At 40.6% G+C, this 27021-nt stretch overlaps 1 protein-coding gene across 2 annotated transcripts in view; it reads left to right on the top strand.

The window, feature by feature from the left end:
* Positions 1-27021, top strand: part of maml3 (mastermind-like transcriptional coactivator 3) — a 126171-nt gene that overhangs the window by 64974 nt on the left and 34176 nt on the right. For both annotated transcript variants that reach the window (XM_065295635.2, XM_065295634.2), the window contains exon 2: positions 4051-5622. In XM_065295635.2, the coding sequence (XP_065151707.2) occupies positions 4177-5622 (1446 nt within the window). In that variant the 5' untranslated portion in view covers positions 4051-4176. The remainder of the gene's footprint in view (positions 1-4050; positions 5623-27021) is intronic.

The following is a 27021-nucleotide window of genomic DNA, read 5'->3' as shown; positions in this document are numbered from 1 at the left end:
TGCTATTGAAAGATACTAAGGGGACTATTTTCGGCTGCTGCGTAATATCATTGCGACTCCTGCAACCATGTTACATCATCAAAGTCCCTCTGCTTTCATTTAAACGCGAGCGGGAGAAATGACGGGTTTAAATTGACGCAAACTAATATCACGTCAGAGACTGCTCCTTGTGTTGTTAGTAAACATACTGCACAGAGTTTTGTATATGTAAGAGCTTTCTCTGATATTTCAGAGCAATTGATGAAATAAGCACGCACAACTTTCACACGTTCGCATAATGAAACCAATGAAAGACGCAGAGATCAGCTGCTTTGGTTTTATCAATGAAAGCCTTAAGATAGTGCTGTACACTGTTGCGCTAGAAGTCAGAAAAGATGCAAAACGTGTGCTGTGACGGTTGTAATGATCACCGCACCACCGCGGTGGTGGAGTGCGACCCGCGGTGGTGAAGTGCGCTCTGCGGTTGTGTGCACGTCACGGATTATGAAAAATATAAACTACAATCTCGCCCAGGGAGATGTGCACGTCACGGATTATGAAAAATATAAACTACAATCTCGCCCAGTGAGATGACTTCAGTTTCATGTTAACGCAAACAGTCAGCAGACCAGGAGTTAATGCGCTATTTGCAAGGGAAGGCAACTGATATCAGTGATGACCCACTGGCTTTGGGTGTAACAATGAGGCAAGATATTGGCCATTTCTCAATCCGTCATCCGCCATTCTCATACGTCATCAAGACAATTATAAAGTAAACTATTATTCTTTGTTAATCATACATTGTTGTAATATGCTTATGACTTGCAAATGTAACTCCGTTAACTGAAATAAACCAGGCTTGATGACATACAGCCTGCATATGCTACCTTCGGAGGCTGCAGCCTTCGGATTGAGAAACGGCCGTTCTCTCTTGTTCACTCAAAGTTGCGAAAAAGTATCAATCTGCGCTACCAGTACACCACCAGAATGCGTTTTCAGCGCGCCTGGAAACATTATAACCACAAAAAGGTTTCTCACTTGTTGTTTCACGGATGGACATGCTACAGAATAAACATGCAGATAGGCCCACCGAAATGGCCAAGCAGATATACTGTTTATGCACAGTTGCCTCACATTTACTTCATGTCACGTCTAAAACCACGCAGAAATGCGCCGCTTTCCTCCTCTTCAAAGCACATGGGCGCTTCAGAGCGTCTTTCGTTGCTAAGTAACCTAAGCATTGCTTGACGCTGTGATGAGCACCCACCGGCGGAGAAAGACTTATGTGAAACTCATTTACATTTTTTAGATTTCAAAATATATGTATGCATTATATATAAGACCTATATGCATCAATGTGCATGTGCACATGCGCACATGCATGCAATCCCCCCCCCCCCCACACACACACACAATCTATAACTAAAAACTGCCACCGTCACAGCCCTACAAAACATTGTGATCACATTAGCTCAAATTGGCGTAGAGTAGGTGGTATTTTGTGGCTGCTCGAACACATTCGACCACATGCGTGTTTACACCACAAAAGCAATCGGGTCGAAAGTGTTTTCGACTACATCTGAATGTGGTCCAAAGTGGACGAGCTCAAAATGTTTGAACACTGTTTCCACCTGTTTTTAGCGTCGTCCACTTGCGTTTTCATGGATTGGATCACCAATACCAGATGTAAACAGACCCCTAGATATGACCTTTCTTTTTACGGATAAAAACACGTCCAACATTTGGCAGGCAATAACTTTGCAACTGATTAAGTTAAACAGCCTTTGCATCGGCAACACATCTGTGATTCCTTAAAATTCTGCTCTCAGTACATGGCATAAGTGTTTTGTCTGAGCCCCATTGTTGTCTCTCCATCTCTCTCTCTTTCTACACTTTTCTCTTATCTCTCTCTTTCTCCATACTTGAGTGACAGTCAGCCTAATCATCTTTATAGCATGATGAACGGCACGAATATTGACAGGAATCGTGACAGCGGTCGCCTTGGCAACCCCCATAGCGGTTGCACAAGTGCAGAGGTGTAACAATGAAAACCGAGACAGTCAAACACAAATATTTTAAATTGCACCACTTTTATTCAGCACATCAAACCTGTCTGTAAAGAAACAGACTGGTGGTGTAAAACTATCAAAAAGATGAATGTCAACTAAAAAGGAGTTTTGCGTGCCAACCGTTTTATCGTGCTTATCTCCTTATTTTGCATAAAGCTAGCCAGCTAACATTTGCCTTTCTTGTTTGCCATCGTGATCTTGCTGTTCATGTCGAGCGAGAGCGCGAACAAGAGATGGAATGCAAAGAGGGAGGGAGGGGCAGTAGATCTATTGCTTCAGATGAGAGCTAGGAGAAAGTACCATGAATCTTGTTGTTTTCAGAATCTCATTTGGCACGTTTCGCTGGAGTGAGATTTCTTACACATGCACACTCCGAGGTCCACTGGGATAAGCAAAGATGGTGGGTGGGATCCTGCTGTTGTGTATCATGGGAAATGTTTGTCACTAATATTCTTCGCCTGATCCACGTTCTGTGTTCAACACGCGCGCACATAAAGTAACTGGCACACACTTCACCTCTGTAATTAACACACCGTTAAATGTGTTCACTGTGAGAGTCATTAGCACAAATGGAAAGATGAGGGGCGATGATGAGAAAAGCTTTTCACCTTATTTTCAATCCTCACCTCTGAGAAGGCACCCATCACTCTTTCCGCGTCAATATCTACTCTTCTTTATTCTACGCCACGCTGCCCTGCGATAGCTGCAAGATGGGCATTGTGTGCAAAGTGGCATAACAACATATAAATTATAATTTATTTCTAGAAATACATATATTTCTAATTCATTGCAATTATTTACCCCAATGCTTATTTGTGATTTATTGTACTAATGTGTATTGTTGTATAAAAGATTGTATAATGTTTTTTAAGGCTTGCCTTGTACCCAATCCCTAACCTATGTTGCCATGTACATGTGTGTTAGTGTCTGGAAAGCTTGCATATACACATCCTAATAGCTGAGACAAATTATGCGGGAGAGCATTGTGGGATGAAAGCGTACCCATGTGTGAACAATGAAACTTTGTCAACTGTCAGTTCCTTTCGCAACTAATTCCCCCATCTCCATGTTCGCTCTTTTCCTCGCTCATCCTCTGATGATGAGGTGTTAACTTACATTTTTTTAGTTCTGTATTAGTTATTCTCAGTGAAGTGATAGTGTTTGTAATGCCAGATGTCATTATCTATGTTTAGTGTGTAGTTATTCAAACTGTGAGGGAATGCCTTATAGATGTTATAGATAGTTAAATTGACCAGTTTGTTAGTCTGTTTCAAGGAAACCTGTTGGATTGATTTAGCTTAGTTTCCACCGAACCCAAATGTGTTTCTTAAACAAACCCTTTTAAAGCACTGTGCCAAAATATATTACAACCTATTCGTCAACCTCACTAATCGATGAGTTTGTTTGCATGGTTGGAATGGTCAACCATCTTGATCCATCTCAACAATGGAATAAGACTTGGGTTGGCCTGCATATAGCTGTTGAGATTGGCTTTACAGAGTGGTATGTTGAAAAGGACCTCCTTTTGGGCACCATGCTTCTGTTTCAAATTAGCCTGTAAGTGAGTCTCATGAGACCTCTGGTTAAACCCAAGCACCTGCACAGGTTAAGGAAAACCAACATTGGAATTGTGAAAAAGTGTAGGCAGTTTGTGTAGATCAAAATACTTGCCCTCACTGACATCAAGTGAATACCTGAATGATCTGCTATAAAATACTTAGAATCAGAAAAATATGAAACAAGGAGCTCTCTGAAATTAATGTGTCCCTTGTGTTTTCATAGCAAACATATATAAACCATGTAGATTTTTGCGTTATATACAAAAAAACCCGTATGTTCTCTTTGCTCTGATATGTGAAAAACAATTTGAATAATACTAAAAAAACTTGAATAATGAACTTAACCCCTTAACTAGGTAACTTTACAAAAAAAGTGTTGTTCCTAACAGGAATCCTAAAATATGAATCTAACTGTTGTTTTTTCTCTTTGCGTTCTCTTTTAGCTTCAGGAGACAGTGAAGAGGAAATTGGATAGTGCCCGTTCTCCATTAAATGGTGACCAAAATGGCCTCAGTGATGGGAGCTACTCCCCCACTACAAAAAGACTCCGTAAGGAAGGATGCACTGGAATGGACTCAATTTGTAGTCTCCCACCCATTTCCCCACTTCATCAAATGGACATTAAGCCCACCTTGCCCTCGGGCAACAATAGTGCCTCCTCAAACAACGGAACTGGCAATGGCAATGCTGGCACCAATCACATTACTGGTCGACCTGAGGATTTAGGCAAGAATGGCGGAATGCCCGATATTAAACTAAACGGTTCATTGGATTTGGATGATGGCTTTAGCCTATTAAAGGACATGAAACAGGAGCCTTTGGACGATGGTGGTGGAATTGAATCCTCAGACACTTCACTTTCAAATCAAAAGCTATTCTCTGACATTAATCTGAATGACCAGGAATGGCAGGAGTTGATTGATGAGCTTGCTAATACGGTTCCAGAGGATGACATGCACGACCTTTTTAATGAGGACTTTGAGGAGAAGAAGGAAGTGAGCGACTTCACACGGGCCCCAACGGAACATCCGCAGAATACACAAGACCCAGCACCTAACCCTGTAGCTCCCAGCAGTACACCACAACCACAGAGTGGACAGATACCCATGGGGTCACCTCAGGTGCGACCGTCGTCATCTGGTCCCCAATTCGCAACTGCCGCCAGCGGCACACCGCCCCAGCAACCCTTGCAGCAGTCACCAGCAGTTGGAATGCCGTCGGGATCACCCCTCAACTGTGTGGCTCGTTCTCCACAAACGCCCACCCAAGCTCAGACCCAGACCTCAAGGCCTGGGAATGGATTTATGATGAATGCAGGTCCTGGTGTTGGCCCTGTGGGATCAACTCCGGTAACAGCAGGCGCTAATGGTGGAGGGAGCACAGGTGGAGGTGTACCAGCCCCACCCACCTCTGAACTGTCACCGGCCGAGCAGCTGAAGCAAATGGCTGCTCAGCAGCAACAACGTGCCAAATTGATTCAACAGAAGCACCAACAGCAGTCCCAGGCAGCCAACTGGTCACCTGCAGGAGCACCAACAAGCCCATACAGTGGACCCTTTAACCCAGATAAACCAAATAGCCCCATGATGTATCCGCAGGCTTTTAACACTGGCAACACAATGGGGCCAAAAACGCCAAGCATGAACAACTACCTCCCACAGAACCACATAAATATGCTTAACCAGCAACAACAACAGCAGCAACCTAATAACATGGTTGCCCAAAACAACCTCAATAAGCAGCTCTCTTATAGCAACACCAAGCCGCTGACTCACTTCAGTGGAGTGGACCACATGAGTCAGCGGATGACACCGCCCATGGCCAATCAAGCCAAAAACCCAATGATGCCCTACATGCAGGGCGCAGCAGGGCAGGGGGGTGGGCCGCCACAACCTCCTGGTCCAATGCCCAGCCAGACAAGCCATCTAAGTGAAGAACAGAAGAGGATGATGATTCTTAAGCAAAAAGTGCTGAGTCAAGGCTTGCAATATGGCTCTATGCAGCAACACGTACAGGTAAGATGCTTGCACCTTATTTTTGCGGCATTGCATCGAGAAAAGAACAAGTGCAACTTATAAAATTTCGTCAGTATATTGATGGATTATTTAGTGCACCAGGGCTGGAAAAATGAATTGGGTTGTAAAGGTTAATGTTCATGCAATTTACCGTTTGCTAGTTAATACAGTAAGCTATGCCAACAATGGTTAGTGTGTTACTGTATGTCTGTGTCAATATTGATTTTTGTGAGATTGTGAGTACAAGCACAATTAAATCTCATAATGTCGAGGCACTTACCAAGTTTCTTTTGGTTTTGGGTCATTGATAGCAAATGTAGTTTAACCTGTTTCTGGCCTTTTGAAGGTGGTGTCGATCTCACTGGATCCGTGTCACTGACATAAAATCTTTGCAGACAAAACCTGATGGCTGTTTCAGAGACCAAACATTTTAGATTATGCATTTCATTTAGTTTTTACCTTTAAGGATTGGGGCAAGATATCACATTGTGTGGTTTGTCCTGAGACATGCGAAGAGTTGTAGCTGTAATTCTAGATTTTATGTCCGCTTTGTGCAGTGGGACAGTAATGGTGGCCGTTGCCCTGAGCAACAGCTAGCTTCTGGAATAGGAAATCGACACTCTCTAATTTATTATGTCTATGCGCCATTTTCCAATGTCCAAATGACCGCCAAAAATTTCCATATTTCTTATGGAAATAAGGAAACCTCGCCTCATCGGTTTTAAGGATGAGAGGGTTTTGAGTTTACTATGATGGTTCACTCAAATAGTGCAGCTAGTTGCTAATAATGGTTAAAACCAATGGCTTTCAATGCTATCTGATGCATGAACATTGTTATTTAACACAATTCCATTTGCGTCAAAATTTGACTTTCACATCACAGAGAGTGTTAGTCTGCCTGTGTTATTGGATGGGTGATTGTGATGGTCTCTGTTACCGAAAGGTCTCGAGTCTGTTAGCTTCTGAACTGTAAATTATTCTCATTAATGGTGACATCCTCAGCCCCTCCCAGACACCCTCTCTCTCCTCCTTTCATTTTATCCATCTGTTCATTGGGTTCTGTAGCAAGACTCTGAGATTAGATATTCCTCCACCCCTTTTTCTTGTATTTTTTTCCCTCCCTGCATCGCTTGTGTTCCCCCTCCCTGCCCTCTTTTCCTCGTTCTCTCTTCTCAGAAGCAATAAAGGGGCAGATTTATGACGGCTGGTTCTTTTTCAGCCTGAGGAAAATGCAGCAGAGAAGCCGAGTGAGGTAGACAGAAAGGAGGAGAATAAAGGAAAACCAAAATGAAGATAGAGCGTTAAGTAAAAGATTGTATGAATAATGGAAAATGTGTAACAGGAGATTCAATGAAAGAAAAGGTTTATAAAATAAGGTGGATGGAATTTCGGCTCATTTGTGATTTTGCCGCCTCCTTTAACCACCTTATCCATGTTAAGATACTGCAGTCCTGCTATATTCCTCTGTTTAAATGACATACTAGCTGATAAATGTTGTTGTAGCTGTTTTTCATATGGAGTTCACTTGCTAATTTCACCATTGCTTTATATATTTTCAATGATAAAAATGTTGCTTCCATAGCTTTAAATGTAAGAGATGTTATTAAACCAGATGTGTGCTAATTCATGTTTCCTTATCCACATAAGACCAGCCCAACCGGTGTCTTCATTGCTAATCCTAGTTTTTGTTTAGCCTGAGGTCTGCATATGAGAGCCGTTACATTGCATGCTTACAACATGTTTTGGTTTTGCAGCCAAATGCTGTTTCACAGATATTAAGATAGCAATGAGCTAGCAAGAAGATTTGTGTCGACAAACCAAAAGCTAGCCTCTGGTATTAACTTAGCTCAGAGGCTACGTAAATAAAGTACAGCCAATTTAGCTTTTCACAAAATAACATCTGTATGATTTTTCTTTTGTCCACAAGGTTCATCATGTAGTTATTTGTGGTAAAAAATCAATAAGTAACCCGTGCAAATGTATTTGAAATCAAATTAAGCAACATAGTTGTATGTTTTTCATGTTTTCACTATATTGTGTTTGTGAAATTATATGCAACATTACATTTTAGCAGTTATCCTTCTTGATACTGTAGGTGTGTAGACCTTCATTTGGAGTTGAGTGATGGCAAGTTTTGATTGGATGATCCACTTTGAAGTCAGCATCCTATTGGATGTTTCAAGTAGACAATAGCTGCCTGGTTATTGATTAAAGAGTGGTGGATGCTGTCAAGTCTTGCAATGGGGGTGGAATTGCAATTAGTGATATTTATGGTTGCTTATGAAGGTAAAGACATTCAGTAAAAGCTTTCTCACAATGGCCTCCTTGAACACACAGTCATAGATCAGTGCTATCTACTGTTTCTCTCTATTTCTTCATACGCAGGTGGCAGAATGGGCAAGTTTGCATAATCTTATTAGTGTGATTATGAAACTTTAGCACGGTCCTTAAAAGCTTGTTAGTCAGGCTTTGATTGTCACTCCATGCCATTTTGCATATCACTGTGACGGCTGTAATTTATTTGTGAGCGATCACAGGGAGGGGGAACGGTGTGGTGGGCTGTGTTTGTGTGCGTATGAGTGCTTAGTGCTAATGTCATTGCAGAGCAAGTGTGCGAACTAATGGATTTTTGGGATGGGCTCAGAAAGTAAAGGAGTATTTTGCACACCAGATATGAACATTTTGTTAATCTACTCGCCGACATGCAATCCTAGATGTGTATGACTACGATTCTTAGGTTGAACACAAACAAATAATTCTGTATTTAATGCATCGTGTTTGCTTCCTTTGGGGGCTCAACATGGCCAAGCTCCAAATCGCACATCCATCCATCAGCGCACCCTAGGGGTGGGCGATAAATCGCCTACGATTCCCATGCGTATCTCATCAGTAAAGCCGGTTTCATGATTAGTAGTAAATCGGCATCACCTGCTTTCAAATGAAGCACCATTTACTGCACAGAGTCGTATTTCAACGAGAACCCGTGCAAAATCGCGTTCATAATCGTGGACAAACTGCCTCCGGCGTGTATGCGATTTCGAAGAGCTTCTTGGTGAAATACGCTTGAGCTTTTTTACAGATGAATATGTTGTATATCCATGTTAACAATCCAATCAGCATGCTACGATCAAATATGGCCATAACTTTGAATCTTATTGACTGCGAATTTTGTGAATATTGTTACGAAGCCCAAGTGAACCGCGCAACAGAGTTATCACACTAGTCAAACGAACCAGGCTTTGGGGTCAAACGCGCTCTTGGGAGGTGTGGTTTGGATAAGTGAGAGTGCGCCCATAGAAGCTTCAACACTTTGGATTCCTTAAAAGAAGATAGCATGACATTAGATTAAGATGCAATTTGTTCATGTTCAACTAAAGTAAGGAAGTCATCATCTGTTAAGCCATAAGATTGAGTAAATTATAAGAACATTTTCATAGATGAGTGATCAACATCACTTTGATGTGGTGCTTAACACTAGGTACATACCAAGCCGGCGGTCAGCGGTTGGCCAGGTTTTCAGCGTCGTCTGATGTTTCAGAATTTTCTGGTAAGCAAACATTGATTTATGTTTTGTATCCCAGCAGCCACTAGCTCTCTTGGTTTTCCCAGAGTGATGATGACCAACTACTGTCACCTGCTGGTACGGAAAGGTGCAGGTGCAGAACAGACGTGCTACCTTGCCTTTGCCCATTTGGTGTGTCAGGATAACTTTGGACACTTTTTTAAAAGTTTTTCGTTTATCACACCAAATCAGAAGTGCTCACTCCCATAAGATATTTTACCTAGGTATGATTTGGGTCCCTCCTACAAGGATTTGTTTTACCCGTTCTATCTGGACCCCTTGGCACCATCTTAACCAAGGGGTTGCCTGACCCCCGGTTTGAGAGACAAACTGGGGGTCAAACTGGGGGTCAGGAAGATTCACTCAGAAGATCCACAGAAAATAATAGTACCTACCAACAAGTATTATGTTTGTTGCACGATAGATGCAGGACTATTTAGGCACCAGAATATGGCACTTAAGGTTACGTACCCTATCTATACTAGTAGCTACTAGTCTGAAAAGGCATCAGTGTGGATATGATTTGGTCATTATGATGTAGACTCATCATGGCATTATGATAATTTACATCTTTCTTATCTCTTACCTTATAGGATTATAATGGCAGCCATATCCTGATACATACCTCCAGTTTTCCCAGTAGTATAATTCCTGTATTCTTTCATGTGCCACGGAAGTGCCAGGTTTTGTGAAATTAACCTCAAACACAGAGAAATCATAAAAAGACCACCCCACTGCTCACAGACTGCCCCCTTCCCCCACCTCTCTTTATTCACAGAAAAGAGAGGTATTGCTTTCCTTCAAACTCCCCCTATCCCCATCAGATACACACGCACACACACACACACACACACACCAAGAGATCAGGGATTGAGAGGCGAGTTGCTCTCAGATCCTGCAGGAGTGAAGACAGGAGGGGAGAGGTGGGGGCTGAAGCACACCACACTCGTTGTATCCTTGACAACACCGAGACACCAGACAAAACCACCACCGACCGACTGTGCCGCCTAAACAAAGGCGTTTGTGTGCAGTTGTGTGTGTCAACAAGAAAAGAGGATAGATACAGTGATCGGTGTATCGTTGTAGCGAGTAGTTGTATAGGGAGTTTGTAAATACACACACACACACAATTCCCAGTTGTAACAATATTTTCTCCACTTGGCGTCCCGTAATGATGTATGTTTATCCATTGCATATTCACAGGAGGGCTCTAGTCAACATCTCTGTGCTGAACTTTATTGACACAGCCGTGACTGAGCTTAGAGAAACAGTTTCAGTGTAGAAAGTATAGTGACTAAAGCTATTGAGTTTGTTCATGTTAAAAATGATAGCAAAGATTTAAAACAAATTATACTATAGTGGTTGTGTGTTGAAATCCACAGTCAATGATAATTGTCAAGTTTAAACTGATAGCTTTTGTTGACATGGCTGGCTTTCTGGCTTGCAATGTCTACGTTCAACTGAACTCTACGAGTCATTAGAATATGTTAAAAATATGTTCATTATTTGTTTCTCAACTGGACCGTTATATATTAAGTTGGTGTGCTAGCCTGTAATAACATGGATAACATGACATCCATTAAGTCTTAAGCTGCAGGTGCGAGCTGGTTGTATCGCACTGTGCGGTGTATCATCCAATAGTGCGAGCGGTCTTGCTGCACTCTTCTCTTTGTCCACACACTTACACTAACAGATGGAGAGACCACATGTATCATGGAAACGGAGAGAGAGAGAGAGCAGGAGAGATGGGAAAAGGATGGGGGGCGGTAAGTGCATAGGCCAGGAGGAGGTGTGCGTGTGTGTGTGTGTGTGTGTGTGTGTGTGTGTGTGTGTGTGTGTGTGTGTGTGTGTGTGTGTGTGTGTGTGTGTGTGTCGGGGCATATGGTGCCCAGGAAAAAGCGGGCTGCAATGGATTTCTGCCTGCCTTGTGCATAGTGCCTGCTGAGACATACCTGGTCTCATACGGACACTTGTGCGTATGCGTGTTCTCACTGTACGAATGTGGGGCATGCAATCGCCTGGAAATAAAAATGGCATTCACGTCGCTTGAGCGTGTGTATCCGTGCACGCATGGACGACGAAGCTCTGTTTAGTATGCAGGGACCAGGATGCCGACGCTGCCAGTCTGCTATGAAGCCAACGATGGCCTGTAGCACAGAATAAGAATGATTTTCCTCTCTCTCCTTTCCTAGCTCTCATCTCACCTCCTCCAGTGAGGATACCTCACCAGTGAGAGAGAGAGCGAGAGAGAGAGACTTTGGCTGCCTCAGCCACTGTGTTGCCATAGATACCATGGCTCATAGCGCTTTACTTCCGAAATCAATGGCAGTCTCGAGATGGGAAAGGTGGGAGTTTAGCATGCGCATGAGCTTGCACATGTGTGTTTGTCTGTATGCGTGATAGTAGTTCGTGGCTATGCCTTTGAACCCCATCCCAAAATATATAGACACCCAAAAACCTATATTGCATATACTACAAATGCAATATTTGTGTAAATAAAGCAGGTGTGGCCCTTTGAAACAAACAAAGATCACTTATTTATGTATATGAATAACACATATATGTATAAGTCTTCCTTTATAGCTCAGTGGTACATCTGTGTGTTTCCAATAAAGGTTGTGAGTTCAAACCTGATAAAATGTATACCTTGGATAAAAGCATCTGCCAAATGCGTAAATGTAAATTGTATTACGCACACATGCAAACTGCTCGTGTCAAAGACCTCAATCACTATCCTCATTCCTTTGGATGTGCGGGGTAACAAGCACTAAATCCTAAGGAGAGAAACAGGAAAATAAAGAGCGAGGAACACCTGGGTCGCACACCCCCACATACACAAAAAAAGAACGACAGCTGCCTCTTTCCATATGGCAAAGTCATAGATATGACACCCGAATCGCGCACACGCAGTATCAACACAAGCTGCTCCGCTCTCTCCTGAAAGACCTTCACCGTTTCACACCTTGAACTAAAGCGAACGGCGGTACGGCAGGCACATTCTTTGCCCTGCAGTGACACTTCATTTTAATAGCAAAGCATTAAAAGCGAACTTTTGTCAGAATGTTGTGTCAGCTTCCTCTCCCTCCGTGTCGGAAAAAGCATTGTGACATTATACATCTGCCAGTCGAGCGGCCTTGTTATTATTTTAAATTTAGTGTAATAGCGACGCGTCATCCGCGCCGACGCGAGCTGTCTTATCTTTCCAAAAGAGACTCCAAGCCGTCACATCCCGAAAGAAAGTCGGTGGGAGGGTGGGCGAATTGTCTTAAAAAGGCGGCAGCTCTCGGAACGCTCGCTGACAGGTCGGGAGAGTGAGAAGGGAAGGGAAGAGAGACTGAGTTAAGGAGCTTTGAAAAGGATTAGGCGCAGAATTTAACTTTTTTGTAGCCAGAGATGCCTTCTCGGAGCAATTTGCCTTGAACGCTGAAACATGGTTAATCCCTTCTTAAAAGAGCATAATCCAAGCAACCCTGCTACCTGATCCACACTGCAGAGAGACTGAGAGCTATGGTGCTCTACTCTACCTGATCGAACGCACACGCTTCAGAAACACGCTAGAGAGGGCATTTGCCATGAACGTAAACACTCATTCAGAAACTCAACACGGAGAGTTTCGTATGTGTTTGACGTCATCGTATACATAAGATTTATTTCAGTTATACGATGAGTGTGCAAGGCTGATTTGGCTTTTTAGAGGTGATCTGAAATATTGGATCAGAAAGGAAGATTTAGGGATGTGGAATTTTGCAGCCAGGACCTGGAGTGTTATTGCTATTTTTCATCTAATACTATACAGCAATTTTAGGGCAGCACAGTGGCCCAGTGGGGTAGCACTGTCGCCTCACACCAAGAAGGCCCTTTGGTTCGAGTCTCTTTCGCTACCCTTGCATCTAGATCAGTTTGACTTATCTACATTAACCGGTTCTCCCAATGAATATAGACATAGATGCAGATATTAAGAAATAAATCCATAAATGCAGTGATTTTAACGCTACTTTTTAGTATTTTCGTATATCTTATGCATTCAGTGTGGGTCAAAATTATACATTTTTTCATGCCAAAAATTAGGTTATTAAAGGAACGCACCTACTTTTTAGGACTTTAGCTTATTCACCGTATCCCCCAAAGTTAGATACCCACCGCTAGGGATGCAGCGATTATAGATTTTGATGGTACGGTTATAGTCTGATAAATAATCACGGTTGTACGGTTATTACGGTTATTAAGGATTCATTTATTTTACAACATTAATGTATAAAATCACATGAATAAATTTTTGAACAATTGCTAAATTGTTCTGTATTTTCAGTTTGTGTATTTTCTCTACAATTCTTGGACAAATGATAATAATAATAACTTGGCTGGCTTTGAGTTAAACCGTATAGGTGCCTTTGAAACCTGTAGGCTATTCATTTTAATGATCTTTTGAATAAATGTAACTTTACATTTGGACTGAATAAAGTTATATTATTTTGGTTTGTTTGAAGTATTGAAGTAAAATATATGAAGTAAAAATGATAAGAGCCTCTCAAAATGAATAATTACACAGGGTCATCCTGAACCAGGTACTGCAAGTCATTTTGACAGGTGAAGCTTAATATTACACAAAAGTCAAATATAAATATTAGGGGTGGCAAGATTAACATGTTAAATAATGCTATTCATTAATTAATCATTAACGTGTTAAAATAATTCAACGTAATGAAATGCAGTCAGACCACCAGGAGCCCCGCCCGGGTTTGATCCGCGAGCAGGAGGTTTTTAATGCTGTACAGAGTAGACCGATTGGAGTGTGGCTCTTTCACGTACAGATGCAGGTGCGCGCGCACACATCCACGCACACGCACACACAAACCAGATGCACGAACAACCAAGAGATGCGTCACGCGCACATATTCTTTTGAACGCGGAGCTTTGTCATACAATGCACAATCCAGATGCACGAACACCCAAGGGACGCGTCACGCGCACATATTCTTTTGAACGCGGAGCTTTGTCATACAATGCATCATGACGCATGTGCCTCTTGGTGGTTCGTGGATCTGGTTTGTGCGTGCGTGAAACATAAACACGCGGTGTAGCGAAGGCTTTACGGTTACTTAACCGTGACATTTTAAAGCGCGGTTAATAGTGAAACCGGTTAATCGCTGCATCCCTACCTAGCCTAGCTTAGAACAAAGACTGGATGTAAATGGCTCCAGCTAGCATACTGCTCCCAATAAGTGACAAAATAATGCCAACATTTTCCTATTTGGGTGATCACATTCACAGTTATCACATTTAAAGTTGTCCAAATGAACTGCATCTGCTCCCAAAAATAGTTCTAATATATTTACAGTATGAAATGTATATTTATCTTCATGGAACATAATCTTTACTTAAAGGAACACGCAGACTTTTTGGGACTTTAGCTTATTCACCGTATCCCCCAGAGTTAGATAAGGCCATACCCTTTTCATCTCCGTGCGTCCCGTAACACTGTCTGACGCACCCACCGCTAGCCTAGATTAGCACAAAGACTGGAAGTAAATGGCTCCAGCTAGCATACTGCTCCCAATAAGTGACAAAATAATGCCAACATTTTCCTAAATATGTTGAGATTTGTATAGTCACAGAGTCTACAAATAACAAGGTCATATGAGACAGCCATCTTTTAACCGTATACATACCAGGGACTATATTCTCAGAAGGCGAAGCACTGCTACTTGGATGAAATGATAAGCGCAACACTTGCACAAATTCTCTGCTCCTAACCACATGGCTACCGCCCACTATTCACTTTTGAGAATATAGATCCCAGTATATTTACAGTTAAAAGATGGCTGTCTCATATGACCTTGTTATTTGTACACACTGTGACTATAAAAATCACAAACATATAAATGGTTGATTCTTACGAAATCCAAATTTAAAATGTGTCCAGCATTAGAATTTTTAAAAAAAACAGAACTTTTAAAAATGTAAAAAAAATTTACATATAAGATTGAGGTCTGAACTTACTAAAACCATTATTTTAAAAAATATTTCCTGTAGAATTATTGAAATTTTTGATTATCATTATCAAAAGTTATCGTTACCGCAACATGATATTATAACATGCACTGAAGCTTTTTATTTTATAGATTTTTTTATTATAAATATTTCCATGTCAAAGAACTAAAATCCAGTCATGGACATGTTGCGGTAATGAAAATTTTACCCTTAAATGTGGAAAAAACAACAAATTGGTTTGTATGATGTCATTTGAAATTATGTGCAAAATAGTAAATGAAGAGATGTTTGTAACTGTATGCTTATTATTTTGATAGCATTTACTTTTTTATCAAAATGTTTCACGACACCTCATAAGTCTAATTACACGAGAATCACCCAAATAGGAAAATGCTGGCATTATTTTATCACTTATTGGGAGCAGTATGCTAGCTGGAGCCATTTACTTCCAGTCTTTGTGCTAAGCTAGGCTAGCGGTGGGTGCGTCAGACAGAGTTATGGCACGCACAGAGATGAAAAAGGTATGAAGGGACTTATCTAACTCTGGGGCATACAGTGAATAAGTGAAAGTCCCAAAAAGTCGGCGTGTTCCTTTAAGTAAAGATCATGTTCCATGAAGATAAATATACATTTCCTACTGTAAATATATTAGAACTATTTTTGTGAGGGGATGCAGTTCATTTGGACAACTTTAAATGTGATTTTCTCAATAATTAGATTTTTTGCAACCTCAGACTTCAGATTTTCAAATACTTGTATCTCGGTCAAATATAGTCCTACCCTAACAAATACATAAATCTCAATTTCAAATTTTTGTACTTTTTTGGTTTTGTTATTTAGGGTCACATTTGTGCTTTTAAAATAATCACGTCACACTACACGCAAGTATGCTTGATTTAAACTGATAAAAAACTACAAACATTTATAAATATTTCTGCTTGGAAATAAAACAAAATGTGCATATTGTTTTTCAACAAACCATTTAGAGTAAACTGTGTTTTAGCACTTTATTTCACCTTGCCACATCTGCTTTATTTAGAGATTTAGTTCATTTGCTTCTTATTATGGCTCTGTGTGTAACTAAAGAACTGCCTCCTTAGTATATAGAGGTAGAAAAGCATCAAGGCATATCCAACTCTAGTTTTTGCCTAGAGTATTGTCTACAAAAATGCTTTTGTACTTGGTCAGTTTCGTAAGGCAGTGTGTATTTTTCACTGTCTCCATGATATGCCACAAATCCTGTGGGTGTGGTTTGGTGTTTGGTTGGAAAGAAAGATGTCTGAAGGAGCTGTTAAAAATAGTTGTCAAATTTGCTATTCATTTCTTGCTTCATTTTGTCTAACGCTTTATTGATTTTGTTCTAAAATGTTAGACGTGACACTATGGTGCCTTTTAAATTTCCTTAAGTGCTGCCTTCATACAAAAATCGTTGCCTGTGAAGTCATTGACTGGCTGGGCTGCAGGGCGGCAGCCTTTTGGTTTCAGTCTGGGTCACTCTTGTTGACTGACAGAATAGGTATATTTCAGTGTCGAAAGCAAAGCATGTGTATGTGACATTTATGTACATCTGTGATTTAAAACTGCGAACTCTTTCAGCAGTGCATGCATAGCAGGAGAGTACATAGATAATATCTGTCAACACCAAAACTCAATGACGCTTAAAGTTAGTTTGTTCAAGATTAACTGTCTGTGCACACATAAACATGTCTGTGTGTTTTGATGGACAGTTGTATCAAGTGTGGATATGTGCTGCTGTTCTTACAGTAGCTACTAAAAGAAAATGAGCAAGTTTATCTAATAAAATAATTTTGTCATTGGGAAAGACCATAGCTGGTTGTGACATTGGGAAATGATCCCATTTAAAGGGATAGTTAACCAAAAATGAAAATTCTGTCATCATTTACTCACTCATGTTGTTACAAACCTGTATAAAATTCTTTTATCTGATAAACATGAAGGAAGATATTTTGAGGAATGTTTGTAAGCAATCCAAAAATCCAATTACATAAAACTGTGATTTACTGTGCAAGTAGTTTTATATGTTAGTTTTAAATACCTGTTTGAAATCCTCCTTAAATTTGGGGCTGGGCGGAAAATCGAGTTTTGGTAATATATCCGTATCTTTCCCAGCGGGATACGGAATGAGACTACATGAGTGTCCTTTACTGGCCTCTAGTACAGTGTATATGCCTTTTCCTTTGTTTTCTGTAGCTTGCTTTCTTTTTGTTTGCAACCTGAAGAACAGTGCACACTGTTTTTGCCACCCACTCTCCACTGCCTGTGGACTCTTCGTGAGAGAGAGAGAGAGAGAGAGAGAGAGAGAGAGAGAGAGAGAGAGCTGTGTGTGTTATTATGGAGGAGTGGCTTTCAGCTCTCTCATCCATGGACACTGGGAATTCAGCGGCGACCACACTATTTATTTCTCATCGAATCCACCAGCCCTTTCGCTCGCTGTTTAAAACATGAAACAGATACCTTTGTACTCCTACACGAATGTTTGTGCATCTTCAGGAGTACATCTTGTACTCTTCTTTTCTAGAAACCTTCTCTTTGTTATGATCTGCGGTCTTGATGTGTTTCCCTATTGAAGAAATTAATGGTAAACACACAAAGTGGGGCCAACTAGCTTCTCGGACCCACATTTGTTTGTCCCGCCACACATTCTCTCTTGTTACCATGGGTTACGCGAGACGAACAGTGCTGGCGTCACTATTGTTAGTGCGTTTTATCACGTTTATGGACAGTTTGATGGAAGCCAGCTTTCCTATCAGGCACTGCAGCAGTCACCTATCAGGGGAGATCCATTGTCCCCCAGGCAGTGATAAGAATTCCTCAGGCCGACGATGTGGAGTTTGGGGCTTTATCTGTTGGCTGCACTGTGTTTGTATAAACCGGTGAGACGTAATGGAGGCAAAGGGTTCGACTGACAGCATGAGGTTATATACACAGCGTGAGCTTTCAGCTCCAGCAGGTGTGGGCGTTTGGATCTTATTGTTTTATGTAGGTACATTACAGAGCGTCTGTCTGTTTTCTAACAGGTTGAAGAGATAATTTTTCACAGTTTTGGTTCGATTAAAACATTTAGGTTTGGAAGCTTTATCATTTATCCAAAATGCTGGGCTCGTGGTCGGTCAGATATAGATATTTTCTAGGTCAATTTAACACCAAAGATTTGTCGTTTATCCATATTTTATGTATATTATTATACATGTGTGCAAGGCATATTTTGTCATTCTGCTGGGATTTGTCTCCTGTCTTTAACCTGCACGCACACACCCTCTCACCTCCTAGCCAGTGGAGCTCAACAAAGCCAAAGATAATTCACTTTGCACACTAACTTTCAATTTGGTCCCTGCTCTCTCCCGCGAAATGCGCTTCCCTGCCTATCACAGACCCCGCTGCTTTAAGGGAGAATTGAATCATTCACATATTGCGTGTGTGTATGCGCCGCTCGACATCATGGCACGTTATGGTAAAGCTTCAGCACCCTGCCCTACTTACCAAAGATGAGCGCCATCCTCAAGCTCACCCTCCCAACATTTCACTTTTTCTTCCCACCCCCCCCCACCCCCTTACTGTTCTTTCTCTCAACATGAATTGGTTTTTCGTTGATAGATAAATGACTCTATTATGCCCAATTGAATCAATTCATTAGTGGTAATGGATCGTTTCTGCCCGTTTCCATTGAAACAGAGGTAGATGAGAGGAGTGGGATGGAGAAGAGGATATTGCAGGTACAGTACATTTCACAGAATGGGTGTTTGTGGGAACACATGGGAGATGCTTTTTCTTCTGCAGCAAGAACAGACATCTGATGCAGTTTTACTTACCGCCTGTGACTCATGACCTGGTTAGGACCGCTCAATTTAAACAAAATTCAGCGTTACAAAATGCACCACTCGACTGCTACCCCTGAAAAACCATATTCATTGTTTCCATAAGGATGGGTGCTTTGGGAAACTGATCAAGCTTATATTTTTCTCACAAACAACGCACTATTTTGGTGAAGGTGATTTCCTGTTGGCTCTTGGTTGGTGGGTGCATACACTATTCCAGTTAAAGTGCCCATATAAGGACTTCCACTGTACTTACTGCACTTAAATTGCCCATAAAAGAAAAAAGCAAGATTGTTACTTGTGTATGAAAAATCCAGCTTTTAAACAGTGCTAATAAGTCAGAATGCATTTTGTAACTTTAAAGCCACCCATTAAACCATGAATCATTATAAAAGCAATTCGTAACTATGTACGAGGTGGCTAATTCGTATGAATTTGTCAAATTATGATTTTTACATTTTAGTGTGATCTGGTTTCGCCTCAGTGACCTTGGATTTAGTGGTGGGGTTTCATTGCTGTTTTTTAATAGCCACAAGTTTCTGTACAATTCACATTGAATTCATACAAATTAGACATCATGTAAAAAAACATGTCTTGATACTGTCACTATTATGAATTAAGAGCTGAATTATGTTGCACTATACATTGCATTCAGTGTCACCAAATACCAGATCTGATCGCCGTCTATCAAAAACCGGCGTGTGCTGTCATTTCAACAGCACTCATACACACGGACATCATATCAATTTACTTTCTTTTTTTCTCTCTCTCTATACCTCTGTCTGTCCACCGTCTTCCGGAGCCACTTTCTCAATATCCGTAATTAGGTACATCTGCCTCTTTAACCCATAATAACAATTGCTACCCCGCCCCCCCACTTCCCAATTCCCCCTACCCCTCCAACAACCCAGCCCCTGGCTACGCTGCCCCCTCTCAACACTTCTTCCCAGGGCCGACGGAGCTCTTTGTTTGCCTGTGTGTGTGGTTGGCTGGAGCAGACCGATAAGAGAGGCAAAGGGGAGAAAGATAGTTTCCAAAGGGGAACGATAACACGGAGAGGTGAAGAAAGTGAGGCTAGAGACTGAATGGGAAAGATGGGACGGCGTTGTTGTGCAATGAGTATGTCGCACGCTGGGGGAATGTCAAGATGCTGGACATGCTCCGTATGGGTTTGTTACACACTAGAAAGAAGGGAAGGAGGGAGGGAAATATTAAAAGATGAGGGGGGGGGATTGCAGAACAATTCCAGTTCTCGAGTCTGCCCTCTTTACAGTATAGTTACGCAGTGTTTACTGATCCTAGGTTTGAACAATGTGATGAATTCACACACACTGGTTTGAATTCACATACACCCAGCTATAGGGCCATTCGCATAGACAACTTTTGCTGTACTGGCCTTGGTTGTGGTTATTACATAATTGCCTGATTACGAATGTGACAGTCACATGATTTTCAATCTTTGACATGACCTACAGTCAGTATTAAAGATATCAAGGTTATATTTTCAGAGAATGTTTACATTATGTAAGCTAATTTCTATTGTTAATTATAAAAAGATTTCACAGGTGGCAAGTGTAAAATGTATCAGGCCACCTTAAAAAATAAGCAAAAATGAACGATTTAAGGCAAAATATTTTTATTATTATTGAATAATATTACATTATAATAAATTAATAATAATAATAAATTGCTAAATTAAAGCTAATCAATATTGTTAGAATATTCTGTTTGGTTGGTGTGAATTAGGACTGTGTATCGACAAGCATGTCAATATATTGCGGTACTGTAACCTGATGCGATATAATGGGATTTTTCCTATTTTAGGAATATAATAGGATATCATTTTAGGAAAGCTGTCATTGATAACACACAACCACATGCAAACCCCTAGCAAAAATAATTGTTGCGCTACCCTATGCTAGTAATTGTCACTGTTTAGGTTTATATAATTATAACAATAAGAATAATAATGATTAATAAGAAATGAACAGTAATACTTTAGCTTCAGGCTGCTATTTTGTGAGCAGTATTCAAGCAGTATCTTCTCCTGAGAGAGAGCAAAGCACTTTTTTTTGTGAAAGTCTTGTGAAGATATCTAGAAAGAATTACAGAGTAAGTGAGAAAATAAAAGATGGACAGTGCTACAGATTGTAAAGTGTGTGTAGAGAGAGAGAGAGAGAGAAAGTGAGCAAATGTCTAATCCAGTGGCAGTCTCTGGTTTGGGGTCACTGCGGAGTGACTAGGCTTGAAATTGTCCCTCCACGCCGTTAAGCTCTACCTATGAACTGTGATGTGTGTATTTGTGCATGTGTGTGTCCTTGCAAGCTGGTGGGAGGGCTAAATCAAGACAGTCAGGGGATGGTTACTGAGCACACCGAAGTGAGGGCACGCGTCCTAGAGAGAGATGTGCTGAATGCAACAGAGAGCCAATGGTAAAGCTTCTTACTGTGAATCTTAATTTAGTTCAGAAGGTGTTTTCAACCTGGTTCATTTTAGATTTTACACTGGTTTTGCTGCAGAACCCAGAATTTTAGACAATAAGACCCAAACACAATTCTGTTTTATACCCCTATGCCTACTACCCTGTCCCTTGGCCCTTTAAACAGAATGGAAGGGTTAAAAAATATTCCTGTAAGAAATGGGACACCACTACTACACCGCCATAAGTCATCACATGTCCTACGTCAAAGTAGATTCAGTGTTTATCATGCTGCCGTCATAAGTTTAGTTGGTTAAAGCCTAAAAAGTGGCCCTGGGCTTTTTTGTCAGAAGACGTGATTTTGGTCCAGAGGTGGCACACCAGGTAAAACTCTGGGCGCTTCGGATGGCCAGTCGACTTACAGCTACTGTATTACATTTTACGCAATATGTTAGCAAACTAGCGATTATTTTTTTGCAAACGTTTCTTTAAATTACATGACTGTAAATATAAACACAAGTTTGAATGTAACATACAACAGATGATTGTCTGTCATTTAAAACTTTAATAAAGCGAAAAAAGACTTAAATTATACTCGCATGAGCAGCCATGTTGGAAAATTTCTTACCCCTTCGTTTGAAGTGAGGCCCCGAAAAATATTAGTTTAAAAATCTGTCCCTTTCCCTACCCCTCCAACTTAAAGAGAATTAAGATATCCTTAGCACTTCATCTGAACCCTCTAAACGGAGTAGTAGAGGAAAGTTTAGGGGTAAGGGGTAGAAATAGGATTGGGCCTAAGAGGCAACATGAAATTTGAGGTTGAAAAAATTTACAAAGTGAACACAAATGTCTTAGAACACAAAAATGTATTTGTCCCAAAATACTAAATATTAATATATATTAATAATACTAATATTGAATATTAAAGGAATAAGAATAATAAATAAATAAATAAATGGTAATGGTCCCAAGCTGTCACTGGGGCAGTACCCTTTAAAAAGGTCCTACATAATGTGTACCATTTATGTACAGATATTTATAAATTCGGTAGCAATATGTACCTTTGAGGTACTAATATGCACTCTTTGGTACCATTGTGCACATTTGGGGAACTAACATGAAATCATTAGGTGCAAATGTGTACTTTTCAAAAGGGTACCACCCCAGTGACCATTTCTTGACCATTGTATATAGAATGATATGAAACTAGCAAAGCAATAGGAAAAATGTCAACTATACAGTTAAGTAATAGATACAAGTTTACTAAAGCATTTGACATTCCGTATGCCATGATTGACCAATCAGAATCCAGTATTTCTGAACATTTGACCTTGGTGTGATGCAAGTTCTCTGCTGTAAGTACTATACTGTTTTTTGCTGACCTATTAAAAGTCAGATTTATAGTAAGAATGTTGAATCCCCATTTTAGCCTGTTCTAGTCTCAAGGTTCTTTTATTTATTTTTCGCTGCTCATATGTCACCTGTCATGTTCTGTCAGTGCTGATCTTTCTATCCTTACCATTTTAACAAGACACCATTTTTAAACCCCCATTTTTCTCAATCACTCTTTCGGGATTTGCAGCTTGCTATGAAAAATGCCGTCTTCGTGCCCGCTGCAGCGGGAAACAATTCTGAAATAGGCGGCACAGAGGGCATGCAGAAATTCTAAACCGGATCTCATTTGGGAACGTTATGGCCTGCGGACCCCGGGAGGAGTCAAAAGACAAAAACCCGGCGCTCCCGTGAGGACGCCCCTGCTGCGAAGAGGGCTATTTATCACCGGTGCGACCAGCTTCAGTTTCACTGTCAGGGGGAAGGGAATTTGCTGCCGCTGTTAGCGAACCTACCTGCCGCTGGCCGAGGCTGTGGCGCGTGATTGAGGTCCTGGCCGCCTTCCTCCACCGTTTCATTTGTTTCAGCCTTAAACACCTTCACCTCCAGAGCCTCAATAGCGTCACCTGTTATTTTATAGTCCGAGCTTGGAAGAGACATCGGTTGTGATGCCATCATTTATTTGTTTTTGTTCGCTTTAACCTTGGTGAGGAGAAATGCATGAAGGTGTGTGTTTGCACAGGTCTTTGTGAGGCGAGACCTTGCATTGTCAGGGCTGTAAAAGGCAATCTTGGATGCTCTTGTCATAAATCAGAGTGGATGAAAGGGAAGGAGACGGTATTGCTTCATTGACACCATTAGGGTTAAGGTTGGTTATGAAGACATCAGACTGCTTTAGACCTAACAGTGGGTGGAAAATAGAAATACAATAGCTGAGGCATGATGGTTTCTTGTGAGCTGATTGAATGGCATCATTTTGCAATCATGTAATACTACTTTCCATTGTGGTCATTTTAGCTTTGTAGAATAATGAAAAAATAAGTTAAGCCTAAACAGTCCCAGACAAATTATTTTGACCCATTTTATATGTGATTCAAGGCCTTTAATATCTACTCCACTTGGCTTAGGATAAACTCAAGTGGAGACCTTGACCCAGTGGCATTGAGCAGTTTTCAGCACTCCTCAAAATATCCCACAGACATATAAAGAGAGGAGATGAAGAGTGAGGTAACCTAGACCCTCTGTAATGTATAACGCTAACTTGAAGTGTTATTTCAAGCTGAAATGTTTCATTTTGATCAACTTTTAAATATTTACCATTCTAGTTTAAGATGCAGAGTTAACCTAGTCATTTGTAGGTTAAATTCCTCAAGGTATAAACTTGATGCTTTCAAAACATTGCTGTTTTTTGAGAATCCCAAGCAACCCGACACAGCAACAATTGCTCATCCAGTGGCCTGAGTTTGGTGCAGAACTGTCATGCAATGGCAGGCATTGAAGTATTCAGGAAACCTATTTGGATGCCTTTTTGTGATACGGTAGTGATGCATAAATAATTCACTTCAGCTATTACAACTGTTTTAAATAAGTTTGCCACCTGTTATTTGTTAGTATCCAGTTCACAGAGAGCTGCTGTTATTCTCTGAAAACCCTCTACTTCGCTCCAATTTTTCACCAAGACCAAAATGAGTCATCTCCATATTTGATTTAAAGGCATCTTCACATACGCCTCTTGAACCGTGTGACTTCTTCACATGTATGATGAGTTTTGACCTGATCTTATCAAACCAAGCTGGGCATAGTGCATCCCATACCCCGGACTAAAGTAGATAATCATTCCTTCTATGGGTTTCTCTTGTTTTCCCCCTTTGAATGTACGCAAGAGGTTAAAGAGTTGCATTCCAGCAGTGAGAAGGAGGTGTGAAGCTTGAGACTCAATCCTCCCTCAAAACTCATTCCTTGTGTTGGCTCCACCTCAGGAATGCCTGGCATCCTCTCAAACCATCTGATGTCTTGTTTATGCTGAGGAGTGAACATCCATTAGGGAAAATGTTTTAAGGTCTGCAACTCTGCTTCGATTGTAAACTTTAGCCTCTCTCTTTGTGAACCTTCAACCTGTGCTCTTCTTGGAAACTTTTAGCTTCTTTTCTTTGCTGCTTGCAAACTTTCAGCCTCTCCATTGCATTAAAAAACTTTTATCCTTTACTCTTCACAACTTTTGAAAGTGTTGGTGCAAGGTTCTTCAAAGTGATGTCATAGATGTGGTTTCCACATCAAAGACACTTTTGAAAGGTTCTTAAAGGTTCTTTTTGGAACCACCAAGCATATCAAAGATCCTTTTAGGAACTTTTTTAGCATGTAAACCTTCAGCCTTTTATCTACTTAATAACTTTCAGCCTCTACTTCTCTCACTTGTCTTCTTTCTCTTTAGCGTCACAATGCTTTATCAGTTGTTCATCACCCCTTCTTTGTGCCAGTTCTCACTCTTTTTTTCAGTGTGTGTTGGTTAAAGGTCTGTTTTGTTCCAGTCTTACATTCTTCCCCCTGTCTTTTCCCTGCCCTTACTCCTTCTCGTCCTCCCTAATGGTTTGTCTTTCCAGCTTTCGCTTCTATCAACTGTGTGATAGTGTTACGTCAGTCCCTAATCTCGCAGTAAAGAAAGACTCAATCTCTTTGTTTCTCTCTCTCCTGCATTGTTATCTTCGATATTTCTGTTGTTTGTTTCGTTGCATGCACCATCTTTTGGTACTCTCTAAGCCTTGGGGGAATATTTTTTGTAATTGTGGTCCTCATTAACAGATCTGCGTCATTAAAATCCTGTGTTGTTCTGATGATCTTGGGGTAATAACAGACCCACCCATCAAAACTTTCATATTCTGTTGCTAAACTTCACACAGACTTCAATTCGCTGGCAGTTAAGCTAGAAGTATAGTTCAGCTTTTATGCATACACTAGGTTCTGCAGACATTGTGCGTGATGCAAATTTCCTCATTAGAATAGTAGCACGCACTGTATGCGCATTGCCAGATTTTTGTAATTTAGCATACTTTGTATGCGTATGTCGCACATACGCATACAAGCCGTGGATGTGTGATTTGCAGTATTTTTGTCTTTGAAAGTGGGATTATTTGTAATTTTATTGTACACCTCTATTTGTACTGAATACGAAAGCTTGTTAGATGTAAATTTTTCTCTTTTGTAGAAATGTAAATGAATTACGGTAAAATGCCGCCACATCCAAAAGCCAGAGGGCGCTCTCGTGCAGAAATGGCAATTGTGCCATATCAGTATTAGAAGCATTACAAACCCTATTCCAGGAAATGTCCAGAAGAATATTTATATCGCCGTTCTTCAGATTATTTCAGGTATTCTCATGATAATAAAGAATATTTTTAATGATTTGTTGCTTTTTTAAATGCACGTTATAAACGTCTCCAACTCATAATGATTTTAGATTAATAAAGACTTTATACTGACCAAAACGCCATAGTACACGCACAAGCTGTGCATGAAACACCAAATCGCAGCCTTGCGATGCCGAATCCATTTTAGACAGGTCTTTTTTAATTGGACACACGAGATATCGTTATAGCCCTTCAGTTTTTACTAGGAATGTGGAATACTAGGTCTACCTATTTTTAAAATGGTTTAGAGCAGTAGCTTGTCTAAATGACTGCTTGACCCAATCAGTCTTAAGGAAGTCTCGTATTGATCGTATGTTTACAAAAGAGGTGTTTTCACTGTAAAAGTATTAACTCTTTCCCCGCCATTGACGAGATATCTCGTCAATCTGCAATACCGCAACTTATAAAAACCGGAAGTATTGCCCTAGGGCAAACAGCTGTATGTCCGTGTATGTTTTAAAGATCGCTCTGCATCTGATCTCTATCAAAAGTCCTTCACAAAAATTGAATTATCTCAGCTTTTTGCTCAAAATTTGGTGTTTTTGATGAAACCTACACATATTTGAGAGGTGATAAAAACAGAACACATGAAGGTAGGATGAAACAGATTTTTTTGTTTGAAAGCAGAGGGTCTGTTCTTTTATGTCATATATTTTATGTTTATATATTTAAAAAGGAGCATTTTCTGGAAGGCATTAAACTTTTGTGAAAATCATGAAAAATTATGGCGGTGAAAGAGTTAAAGGTGTAGTGTGTAACTTTTATAAGGATTTCTTGACAGAAATGCAATATAAAATACATAACTATATTATCAGTGGTGTATAAAAACCTTTCATAATGAAGTGTTCCCTTTCA

The sequence above is a fragment of the Paramisgurnus dabryanus genome, chromosome 4, assembly GCF_030506205.2.
Source record: "Paramisgurnus dabryanus chromosome 4, PD_genome_1.1, whole genome shotgun sequence".
Classification (NCBI taxonomy): domain Eukaryota; kingdom Metazoa; phylum Chordata; class Actinopteri; order Cypriniformes; family Cobitidae; genus Paramisgurnus; species Paramisgurnus dabryanus.
Note: the sequence above shows the minus strand (reverse complement) of the source record. Positions and strands in the feature narration are given on the sequence as shown.